Source organism: Oenanthe melanoleuca, chromosome 1 (genome assembly GCF_029582105.1).
Source record: "Oenanthe melanoleuca isolate GR-GAL-2019-014 chromosome 1, OMel1.0, whole genome shotgun sequence".
Taxonomy (NCBI): Eukaryota; Metazoa; Chordata; class Aves; order Passeriformes; family Muscicapidae; genus Oenanthe; species Oenanthe melanoleuca.
Window position 1 is genome coordinate 39688309 of NC_079333.1, and position 12348 is coordinate 39700656.

A 12348-nucleotide genomic window follows, 5' to 3' on the forward strand; every position below is an offset into this window, starting at 1 on the left:
CAGCCCACTGCCACGTTCCCATTTACCTGTCCCCACCTCTGCCTTGACCCCTCTGTCCCTGTGCCAGGGGCCATGGCAGGAGAGGCCATAGACTCTCATGTAGCATCTTCTCTTACCATTTATACCTCTCCCACATTGCTCATGAGTGTCTTGTTTCCCTCCTTTATCCATCTTCTCTTACCATTTATACCTCTCCCACATTGCTCCTGAGTGTCTTGTTTCCCTCCTTTATCACCTGGGTACTTCTAATTGCCTGCAGGAACTGCCCCTCTACTTCTCTTTAATTTTCCCCCCACTAAGCCCTGCTGAAAATGCTGATGGCTCCTGGTTCCATTCAGGCTTGTGTGTGCTTGTAGCAGATGCCTTGTCTCCAATAGACTGAATCAGAACACAAGAACTGCTAAACTCAAGCAAAATACTTTATTGCTCAAACACAACTTGATTAATAAATAGTTGGAGAACAAAATAAATTAAAACTGTACATAAGGTTTTACATTTTAAAGTTTTAAATTAGAATTGCCAAAGGCCATCATTTCAGACTCAGATGAACAGGAACAGCTGAATAACACTATTTGAAAGCAAGAAATATGAAAAACTCTTTCCTGGTATAAATATACTCCTGCACCATCATGTCATATTTCTAGCAATTAAACCAACTGTTGCTTTTCATTGTACGGATTAGTTTCTTCCTCTTGATGTCAACCTCGTACTGGTCTGATCCATGGAAAAAGTAGAAATATCCTAGAATTGGAAGGAAAAAATATTGAAAAATAAATTTGTATTTCATTTTTGTATATGTATTTTTACATGCTCACTATTTCATTGGGTGATTTTTAAAAATCAAACCAAAATTTTAATATATTCATCTAAACTTTTTTTTTTTTTTTTTTTTTTTTTTTTTTTTTTTTTTACTTTGGTAGGTGGTCTTTGGGGTTTTTTAAAATTACATTTTAAATTACTTACCATTTTTCTGAAGTGCAGCATCAATTGGATAGCTGATCCCTTGGAAGTCAGAAGCTATTTTTCTTGGATAGCCTCTTTCCATTGATTGGGTATTTTCATTGAAACTAAATAAAGAAATTGCATGGAAACAGAAAATCAGCATGTGACATTCAACGTTGAAACCAGACAGATTTTTTACAAAAGATGCCTAGTCTCAGCTGAAAATCCAGCACCTGCAATCTTTGACCTCATAGAGCTGTATAAATCCTGGCTGTGTGAATATTTACATCTTTAGTAGCCTAGGTAAGTCTGTTTTCAGAATATCAGATTAAAACATTTGGTTTCATTCTCTGAGACTGACAATACATCTGAATGCGGCTTACACTGAGTAATAATCTTAAATAATTATAAAAATATAATTATTTTAATTTTACAGCACACAATCTGTGAAGTGACCCCATAAGGGAAATGCAAACTTCAGGTGTAATAACACTCTTTCAAAATAGTATTACAGACTAATTATTAGGCTAAGATTACTGCTTAGCTGAACTGTTTCTTAGGAAGTATATATTTTAATCTCCTTCTATAACTTCCTTGATTTGTCAGCTTCTTAGTAACTACTGAATGAATGACATGGAGACAAAGTCCACTTGATTTATATTTTTATACTAATTATAATACATTATATTTTTATACAAGCTCACACTGCTTCTTAATGAAGAAACAGAGCTCATTTGTCCCTTAATCTCAGCCTGGTAAGAGTAAATGAACACTCAGGTGTAACAGACTTTGTTTTATGAAAAAACCTGAGTAACTGAGTTTCAGTTTTTAGCAGCTGAGAAGATTGACAAAAAGAGGAAATTAATTTCCTGTACGAATACTCACATCACTTCATTAAAAAAACTGTTGATTATCTCTAGTTCAGAAGGGAGAAGAACCTTACCTCCAGTACTTGTTGTCAACAAAGAAATAGGTTCTCTTGGTGCTTTGGTCATGAACAGCTGCATCGATTTTCCTGACACTGGTGGGAAAGCCCAGGTTCTGAATGGGCTTGGGGAACCCTGCCTCTATTCTGTAGCCACTGACAGCCCAGTACTGGTCATCTACAGGAAAACAGGAGAAATTGTAAGAGTTCTTGAGGAGTCTGATCTCCTTTTTGTCAAAGGCCCAGAGTTTTCTGTGTAGTAAATGCCACCAAAGAGTGCAGATATCCAGCTGAAAACATTTCCCACTTAGGGCAAACAGAAGTTTGAATACCTCACAGCTGTTGAATTTTATATTTTTTGTAGTCAATAAAAGTACTATATACTCAATAATTAAAAGTCAACATATTTTTTACATGTGTTTGTTATCTTTAAAAATGTATTTAGATAATGTAATGTAGCAATTTTGTCTCAGCTATGGTTTTCTCTGTCACTGACCACAGGAGGTCTGTGTAGGACTGTGGTGAAGCAGCATTAGTTAATGGCAGTAACATAATCTGCAAAATTTAAATGGATTAAAATATTAAGAATATCTCTATTAGTGGTAGTAGTAGTATTAGAATATGAATATTAGCATAATATTCCTTTCATTATGATAAATAACATCAGCAGTATTGCTATAACTTCATGTATGCTTTAAAAAACAATGGAAATGTAAGAGAAGTACCTTTGAAAAACAGCACTCGATCCCTCTTGTCAACCTCATAGGCAGCATCAAAGCCAGCTATCAGTGATGGCCAGAAGGAGAAGATGGTGTCGTGCTCAATTTCAGAGAAATACGGACTTCTGCGCCAGACATAGCTGACAGGAACAAAAACAGCAGTGCTTCATGGTCTGTGCTTCACTAGGAGATCAAGGCTCCCTACATGTGCTCTAAATCCTACTGGGTGCTGGAGCCAGTGCTCCCTACGAGGCAGAGATGCCATCCCTTTTGGGATGCAGTCATTCACCCTCACAGATCTGTGCCCTTTGATACAGGTTGCTCTGAGGTCACAGAATAATTGAGATTGGAAGGGATTTATGAAGTTCTTCTTGTCCAACTCCGTGGCTCAACCAAGGTCACCTACAGCTAGTGGCCCTGAGGGCTTCTGCATTTGCATGGTTTGTCCAGGACAACATAGGATATCTGTGTCAGGGCTGACAATTGCAGCTTTCTTTTCACCATGACCCATGTAGGTAGGCACAGCTCATTTCAGTTTGGTTGCAAATGTTAAATAAAAATTCTTGAGAAACCTGTTGAAGCCCAGTTTAAAGAAGAATTGCTTTTTCCCCCTCCTCCTTGAAAATTATTAAGTTTCCAAGCTACAAGTCTTCATGTGTTTTAGAAGGAAAACCAGGCCCACATCATCAAAGGGAACTTGTTCAATCAAAACACAGCTACCAAGCCAAGAAGGGGTTGAAGCCCTGAGCCTGACCTGCTGTTTGCTCTCACCAGGCTGGATGTGCCCAGCCAACAACCCACTACAGCCAGAGCATGCCCCAAACAAGGCCAGCCTGTAACAGCAGGGGCTCCCTGTAGACATTACTTAGCAGATGGTCTAGTGCAGAATCCTAGGTCAGAGTGACACCAAAAGTCACCAGTGACATTTTCCACTGCTTGCTGGCCCACACATGGGTTGGTGCGATGAGGACAGTGCTGTACGTGAAGCAGCTGCAGGCTGAGAAGTGACACTGGAATTTTTCAGCCTTGCACAATTTTAATAGACATGGATGATGATGTGTGATGGATTAAAACATTATACTCACTTATATAAACACAAATGAGTAAGCCATGTTACTCATTCAGCCCAGGTGGGCTACTGAAAGTTTTCAAAGTTGCCTTAACACTTACAGAAAAAAATATTTTCCTTTGCAACCGAGGGAGGATAAATTCCTTGAATGGAACTTTATGCTTTGCCTTTGTGAGTCTCACAAAAAAGATGTTGCTGGAAATAAAAGCACTCACCTGCCTTTGAAGAACAATGTTTCCCCACGGAGAGTGGTGATAGCATCAAAAGTCAGATGAGGATCACAGTCATCTGGTCTTTGGGGAGGCATGGAGGGTGTCATTTCTGTTGGTTCTTCACTGGGATACATTTGAGTTGGTGCTTCTGCAGGTACCATTTCAGTTGGTTCTTGTGGAGGAATAGCTTTTGTTGGAAGTGCAGGAGGTTCCTTGGGGGGTCCTTTGCAAAATAAATATGTGTGGAATTGTAAGTTGGATCAGAGCAGTTCACATCACAACATTTCAGGCTGTACCTGAAGCCAAATGCATAGACAGTTGGGCACATAAGCACCCTTTTGTGGAAGATAAAGGGGTTTATTGCTACAGGCATGGGCTGTTCCTCTGGTATCATTGGGAAAAGCTCTTGGATCTTTTGACTAACTGGAGTGAATACAGTCTACAGATTCCATTTTGCAGTGTAGACTGTTAGCCACAAAAACCCCAAGAGATTTGCCCAAAATAATAACAGGAAATTAAACCTCAGTATCTTTCTTGTAGTAGGAAATTCAGTAAATTTGATCTGTTGGGTAAAATTAACTATAAATTGTTATCCTTCATTCACCAGAAAACAATGCTTCTTGCTTACCATAGAGGGCTTGAATGCCATCAATGTCATCCTGATGAAGTTGGTAGTTCCTCGTGTCTGTGGCCATATATATGGGATACATCAAAGCACCAAAAACGTTGGAATGACTGAGACCTAGTGAGTGGCCCAACTCATGAGCAGCAACAAGAAATAAGTTGTATCCTAAAAAAAGTTCCAGAACAAAGAACAAGCACTAAATAATTTTTTTTTTTTTGCATGACAGCAGGATACAGGCACCATTCTCTCATATGAGATATATAATTCACAGTCTTAAAAAAAAAGGCAGAATCTATCTATGCCCCAGTCTGGTCTCCTGGAGTGAGTTTTGAATTATAGGCATTGGTTTCTCACTGGAAAACCACTCTGGGAACAGTTTTTGCCCATGTTGCAGAATTTTTCCAACAAAGAATCAAGGTTTCTTTAATACGAGCAAAAATTGAAAAGCAGGTGAGAAGGTTTTAGTCACCTGATCAGATTTGGGGAATAGTAAATTACATGGAATTTGCCTGGCAACTACTTCACAAAACCAATAACGTGTAACATAACCCCTGGACACTGCTGGAAACCAGAACACTTCACTGTCATATTTAATCTTATTCACCAATAAATACAAGATGTTTTTTCCTCTCCAGAAGTTAAAGATAAGCATCACTTTAAATCAGAAAAAAACCCAATCCCAAGCAAACAAACAAACATGAGAGGTCATATTATGACTTTTAAAGTCATTATCCAAGGATGAAAATTTCCTGTCTTTTGATGCTGTGATTACCCAACATTGCTATTCCACTCCAACTTAATTTCCTTCACTGGAGCTGTAACTGCAGTCTGCATTAACTTCAAGGGACTGTTGTGACTGCATCCCAGATCAAAATATGCACAACTGTTTTACTAAATTACATCTCAGTAAATACTGAAACTACTGCCATGGTATATGCTACTTTATAGCATTTTCAAGACAACATTTTCTAATAAAAAACTTAAAAATATTTAAGTTTGCCTACCACTATAGGTAGTAAATTTGGTCCAGTTTTCATCTTCATCAAAATGAGCATCTCCTCCTATCCCATTGCCAGGGGGGTAGGCATGAGCCAGAGTTCCTCCTGGGCCATCAAAGGAATAGAAGTCACCGTGAACTAAAAATGAAAGGGAAAAAGAGGGATGCTTTTCATTATCTTGGTTAAAAAAAGGGACAAGTACTATGATTCTCTGGCAATAGAGACTCCTTACATTGAGCAGCAAAGGAAATCATTATGTCTGCTTGGCCTCCATAGACCCTGGTGAACCTCAGAGGGGTGACACTGCTCCAGAGCTGGAAGGCTCTTGCAATTGCTTCCTCTACATCAGCTTGCAGCATGTCTGGAGTGTAGTTCAAAATCCTGTGAATTAAAGACAAAAGGAATTAAAAGCAACCAGATCACATGTGACTGGAACATGTGGTACCAAGGTCAAATATTTTAATCAGTTGTTACAATTATTTATGTGTCTCAAGTGGTTTATTTTCATAATATTTGCTTACACAACAGATGAAGATTTCAGTTTTATTTCATGCCTTTCAGAAACCCTAGCATATGTATTCAGTTGTATTCCTTCTATCCACTGAGTATATTATTTAGTAGGCTATTAGCTAACCAATATAAACTCCTATTTCGGTATTCTCATCATTGGAAGCTTGAATATTTCCCACTTTCCTGTCTCTTTCCTCCTGAATGGAGCTTTTATATGGAGAAATACAGAAATAAATAGTAAAGAACCTGTTGCCTAGAATTCACAAAGCTTCCCAGTGGTGTGGAGAAAAGCATGCTTTAATGTATGTTACCTATAGGTCACATCTTCTTTCTTCCAGGTGGGGTTGTGTGGGAAGGTGCTGTATGAACGGATGTCTGGTATTCCACATCTGGGCTGCTTCATCATGTCCAGTGTCTTCTGATTCAGCTCTCCAGTCACCTCTAGCCCGAAGAACGACTGCATCTCCCGTATTTTGTCAGCCATGTGGTTGAGGTCCTTTGTTTTAAACAGAGAATGTTTCTCTTCTTTAAATTCATAGAAGTTTTCAAGGTATTTCTGATAGGGAAGAAAAAGCAACAGTTATGAAACTTCCTTTTCAAACTCAGAGATCTGGTAATAAAATATTCTACATCACTAATGCTAATCCATCACTATGTTCATTTTCTCAATAAATTATTTAATCAGTTCTGTCCATAGTCCTTACCTTAGCAAATTGCATATCTTCTTTTTCCTTTTCTGGAGCCACTGGAAAAGCAGAGGAGTGTATAACATATAATAACTCAAGGAGAAGAAGGATCTTTGTCTTCATGTTTGTCTCCCTGTCCTACCAGCCCTTGCTAGAAAACCTCTCAACCTCCTTTTCCTCTGTCTAAGACTCACCAGTGTTTCACTATTTATATCAGTGCTGTGTTTGCTAAAGTCAATAATGGCATGACTCAGCTTATAACATCCTCTGATTTTCCACAGGAACACAGAAAACAAATTTGGGTTTAGAAGCAAGCGAACGCATGACAGTTTACCTTGCCCAAAATCCCCTGATTTTGCAATCATATTATTGGACAGTATGTTGTTTTTTTCTTCATTCCTAAAGTGGACTGGAAAAAAGCTGCCCCACTTTTCAGAGGTGCTGAAGTGACCTGGCTCTGTGTGAGGGTCAACAATCTGTAATTCCTCATAGTATATTTGAGGAGGGACCTCCAGAAACTGCCTTCAGTTTTCTCAAATGTGGCTTGCATGCAGGATCTTATCATGCCAGGAAAAAACCTCCTTCCTTGTACTTGATAATTTTAGTGACATAGCCAATTATATAAAAAACCTAATTTCTCTTTTCTTGAACCTGACATCCCAGCATTGTTATGGAACCATTTTTTGTGCTGCTACCTGGCCCATGTAATCATGGATCTATGGCCTCATACCCTTTCTCCCTCACACCAAAAAGTAAAAGTCTCAGCAGAGACCCAGATCATATATCCTGGTCTGCATGGCCTATTAGCCAAGAGTGGTTTCACAACTAAAGGAGAAATGGCAGAAACTGCCCTACAGAACTACAGACACCTTTGGGGTAAAGGATCTTCAGCAGAACCTTTTAATAAACTTCTCCAACATCAGGTGGAAAGTAATGAGGATTTGTGCCATAGATTCCAAGTCTCCCAATTTGCTGGAAGTCCTACTTTGAGTTCCTATGTCCTTTTCTGAACATGGTGCACTTCACTTTATGCAGGGATTGCAGAACCACTGTCACTCAGATCTCTGTTGGCATTGTCTCATTCCTGAGACATCCATCTGTCTTTGGAAGCAGACTTCTCCTGTGTTGACGTAGTGCCCACATGAAAGTTCAAAAGGAGAAATATGACCTAAAAATAATCCACTTCTTTTTGAACATAAGAAAAATAAGAAAAAAGGAACCACTTCTCTACTGGGAAAAAACACATTGGAGACTTCATAAAAACAACCCCAGCACCACAGCAGCTGAGCTCTGCAGTCTGCAAGGTGGCCTGGCATGGCCTCCTTCCAAAGGAAACTGGAACTGAGCAGCTGGCTGGAGTCAGGTCACATTGTGTGTGTGACCCAGGTCAGAGCCCAGGTCCCTGAACCACTGAGTGAAGTGGTACAAGTGTTTATGTCTAAGGCTGCAGTAGGATGAGGTTGGCTTTGCCAGTAGCCCACTGCTGCTGTAACTGGGTCCTCCTGCTCCTCCCAGCTTGGCCAGTACTCTTGCTGTTTTCCTGTGCCCTTCTGATACCAAGTGCATCCTCAATAAACAAATTCAGAGGGCTGAAGCTACAGGAAACAGCCCAGAAAAGAAAACCCTAACCCCACTAAAAATAGTTTGCTGCTGAAGTTAGCAAATGCACTGGCACCCTAAGGGGTGAGAAGAGCCTTCATGAAGGATGGGTGGGATATGATGAAAGGGAACAGGGATGCAGGAAGGCAGCAAGGAGTGCTGGGAAGCTAGGACTTCTTTGGCAACAGCAGGGTTTCTCTCTGCTGGTCATGGAAGAGCATCCCAAACTGCATTTGTAGAGTATGATGTTTGCATTTCCACATAGACACAAAGCAGGGACATTTCAAATACTGTGTTTGTGTGTCTGCACCTGGCAGCAGCAGCTTGCATATGGCACATATCCTCTGTTTTCAGCTGAATGTTTTGTGAACACCCTGCTTGCTGTGTCCAGGGACGAAGCAGTCAGATCATGAGATGCAGCACACTCAGCTGGCAAACATTTTAGAGAGCCTTTTAAGAAACAAGCATTTTAGTGGGCTTTTTTTTCTCAGTGACTTTTGCGTGGTTGCCAATATGCATGTTACATCTCCAGCTGTTGGTTCCCCTTTCCAGATCCTGTTGCCTGCATGCTCAAGCTGACATTTATGGAGTGGCTGGTGAGTGCTGGGAGGAAGAGCTGTATCTTGCCTTGTGTTTGGCAGCATGAGTGATGTAAATTCACTGCTGAGCAGTCTGCACATCTCTGAGATGTGTGACCAAGTGTGATACTTACACATGGATCCAAGAGATGACTTGTCTTCTTATGCTATGCCCCAAGACAGCAGTCTTAGTGTTCAAACTAATGTGGGTATTCAGTCCTGGGTTTAAGTATTGCAGCATAAAAACCAGGAGCTGTGTTGTGGTTTTCATCAGAAGTTTAAAGTGTTTGAAAATTACATTGCCAGGGGACACAGTGAAGATTTACTGGCAAAGCCAGCTTGAATTGGGATGCAATGAGCTGAGCAGAGTCCTCACATGGCACTCTTGCCTTACCTATAGGTCAACTAGTTGATGAGTTCTGCTTCAGGGGTGCACAGAATCACTTAATCCTTGAGAAGGCATGAAGCAGGTCAGATGCCTGTTTCATGCCTTGGTCCCATAGATGCTGCTATTCCCATCCCAGCCCTGGGAAGCTGATACCCCTGTGCCCTGAAGTCCCTGCTGTCCTTCAGCTGGGCTGGAGACCGTGTAGACGTCAGGGGTGACTTGCCAGCTTATGCAGCAGTGAAACAGCCAGAATGGTCCAGGAATGCTGCTCATTTCTTCCCTCAGCTTGTCAGCACTCAGACTCATTTGTCCCATATCGCCAGCAGCTAACCACACACTCAGGGACAAGAGTGGGTGCTTTCCCAGGAAGACCCTTTCAGTAGAACGGAGCATTTCACTGAAAATCTGCCAGCATCAAGGATAATATTCCTCCACCACAGAACTGTTTGTCCTCTGACAGTGTCATTTTTATTATCCTGTGGGGTCTAGTCCAAGTGCCAGGGTTTTTAGTGGACTTGTCAAAATCCTACCTGGGAATTTTGCCATTTCATTTTTTATTATTGAGATTCTGTCCAGAAATGTCATTCCAGTTCTGCTTGGCGCTTCTGATTTATGGAAAGAAGTGGAAGTCATGTAAACAAATTGTCATTAACACTATAAACAATAGCAAATTAAGTTAAAGGAAGCTTGAGCTAGCTACACACACGCACACACACACACTCACACATCCACTATGATTTCACCTTATAAACATCTAGAAGGATCTTTAGACATCTTCTTTTCCACCTCCCCTTCACTCATGCTGTTTCTAAGCTCTCCCTCTTTAACCTACTTGTGCCAAAGGAGCAGGATGTGTTATGAAGGTCTTGGACATGCCCAGACATGGAAGAAGGTGCTGGTTTCTTTCACTCGAATGGAATTGGGAAATAAATTTATACAAAGAGATTCTGGGACTTGAGGAACAATAACAGAACGGGAAAAGACACAAGCCCTTGACATCATTATATTAACCAGTTTTTAATAAATAACAGCTGGATCGTAGCATGTAGTGGTTGGGGGAGGTAGGCAAGCAGAAAATTTGTGACATGAAAAAAGGTAGGTCTGCTATTAAGACACTCAAAAAAACCAAAGAATATTTATTGGAAATGAAACTTTCAATCTCTTTCTGCAATACAGTATTTTGAGAGTATTGAAACTGAGCCTGAAACAGATATTGACTTGAATTCCAGGATTTTGCCTGTATATCCATATACTTCCATTTATCAGTGGAATCTCTTCATCCTGCTTTTCTAATACATGGCTTCTAATAGTAATAGTGTCTGTCACTTTTATACTTAATCTAAGCATTTTGCCCAGGTTCCATTGAAAACTGAGAGATGGCATGTACTCAATAGCTGATCTTAATTAAACAGGAATTTAGAGATTTTTGATATCTGAGTCCTTGAGTATTATCAGCAATAGCAAAGCTGAAATCACTTCCGTACTTGTATTTTGTATATAAACAAGTTTCCTAAGCTGCATGTCATTTCCTCTCAGCAATGTCTGACTTGGTAGTTTAGAAGGCAGAGTCACAGAGTGATTGCAGTCCATTGGTGTTATACTATCCATCAGGGAACAGGAGGTGTGGCAGAGTCCAATGCCCAAGACCTCTGAAATTTGCATGAACTAAACTGGAATATGAAAGTTGGAAATAATGGCATCTTATTTCATATGTGGCAATATATAGGGGTCATAGTCTGAATTTGGACATGTCCTGAGCAATGGGAGTGACAGGAAGCACTGTGGTTGTGATACACAATTAATTCATTGTTTGCTCTTTACCATTCTGGCCCTTATGAGATTCAGACTGTCACTGTCCCAACACACCAAACCATAGAGGCAACTAAAAAGTGGGCAGGATCCCAACTTTCTTTCTGAAGGAGAATGGCCAGTAAAATGTTGCACTCCTCACTCCTTACTCCTCACTCCTCCCATGCACAGTCTTTTATGGTCAAGGACCTGTGCAATTCTTATTCTCTTATAAAGGATATGACTAAACTGCCAGATCTCTGGATGTTAATTAAGATGATGACTTTTTCGACTCAAGAAGATTTACTGTAGGTTTTTGGTTTTCTAGAGCAGAAGACAAGTCTACAGAAGATGATTTCTTATGTGTGGTTGGTCATGCCATCTCTTTAAAACTGCTTAAACTGTTGACGTTTCTACATTCATTAGCCACACTGTTAGAATATTACATGCTAATGTTATATGAACTTGACTGCAATGCTTTGGACTAAATATTAGGAAGAGATAGGGAACTTTGCCATGTGAAGGATCTCCTAACTTGGAATTCCTTTTGATGTGGACTGGAAAAAGCTGACATCTTTTATAATTTGACTTGGAAGCTCTGAGGCATTTAGTCATTGCACTATCCATACACGAAACAAAAGACACAGCCTTGAGAAGCTGGAGTTCTCTGTCCAAAAAAAAGACCTTAGCGAGGAGAATGAGGAAGTGCTCTAGGAAACAGTCTGCCATCCTACTCTCCTATGTCATAGTCATAATTTGAAAATTATGTAATCAACTACTGGCAGTCATTTTTTTAGAGGTCTATGTTGATCATTAAATAGCTACCAGTAGACCATGAGTACCAAACATACTCTTTACCTTCATTACCTATCTTCTTTATGTAAACTTTACCTTCATTACTTATCTTCTTTATCTGGGGACCAACATAATTTGTGCAATCAATCCTTTCTTTATTTTGATGAATAAAATAAAATGGTGATACCCACCTTAGAGCCCTGTCTGCTCCAAGCAAACCTGCACCCACAAAGGTTTCACTTAGCAGAAGGATGTCTTTGAACAATGTGATGAAGAGGGAAAGCTTTGGATAACAGACAGGAGTGTAATTTATCAACTTTGTAACAAAATTTACAATTAAATGTTTTAGTGATGTTCTAGGACATGAAGACACAGAGCAGAGGGCAAATGCCAAACATAAGGAGCCAAAAGAATTGAATACGTATGGTATGTCTAAAAGATGAAAAATATTTATTTAGTTTAAACTCTTGTTTAAGAAAAGGCTAGTCAATATCTCAAACCACTTCTTTAAAGG

At 39.9% G+C, this 12348-nt stretch overlaps 1 protein-coding gene across 1 annotated transcript; it reads right to left on the reverse strand.

The window, feature by feature from the left end:
- Nucleotides 1-397: 397 nt before the first annotated feature.
- LOC130258586 (stromelysin-1-like) lies at nucleotides 398-6872 on the reverse strand. The gene is made up of 10 exons (XM_056502090.1): nucleotides 6705-6872; nucleotides 6312-6556; nucleotides 5723-5871; nucleotides 5497-5628; nucleotides 4496-4657; nucleotides 3871-4090; nucleotides 2593-2726; nucleotides 1886-2045; nucleotides 964-1067; nucleotides 398-741 (listed from the first exon to the last, which is right to left on the reverse strand). The coding sequence occupies exons 1-10, from the start codon at nucleotides 6807-6809 to the stop codon at nucleotides 641-643; spliced, it is 1512 nt and encodes a 503-aa protein (XP_056358065.1). The 5' UTR covers nucleotides 6810-6872; the 3' UTR covers nucleotides 398-640.
- Between the last annotated feature and the right edge of the window lie 5476 nt (nucleotides 6873-12348).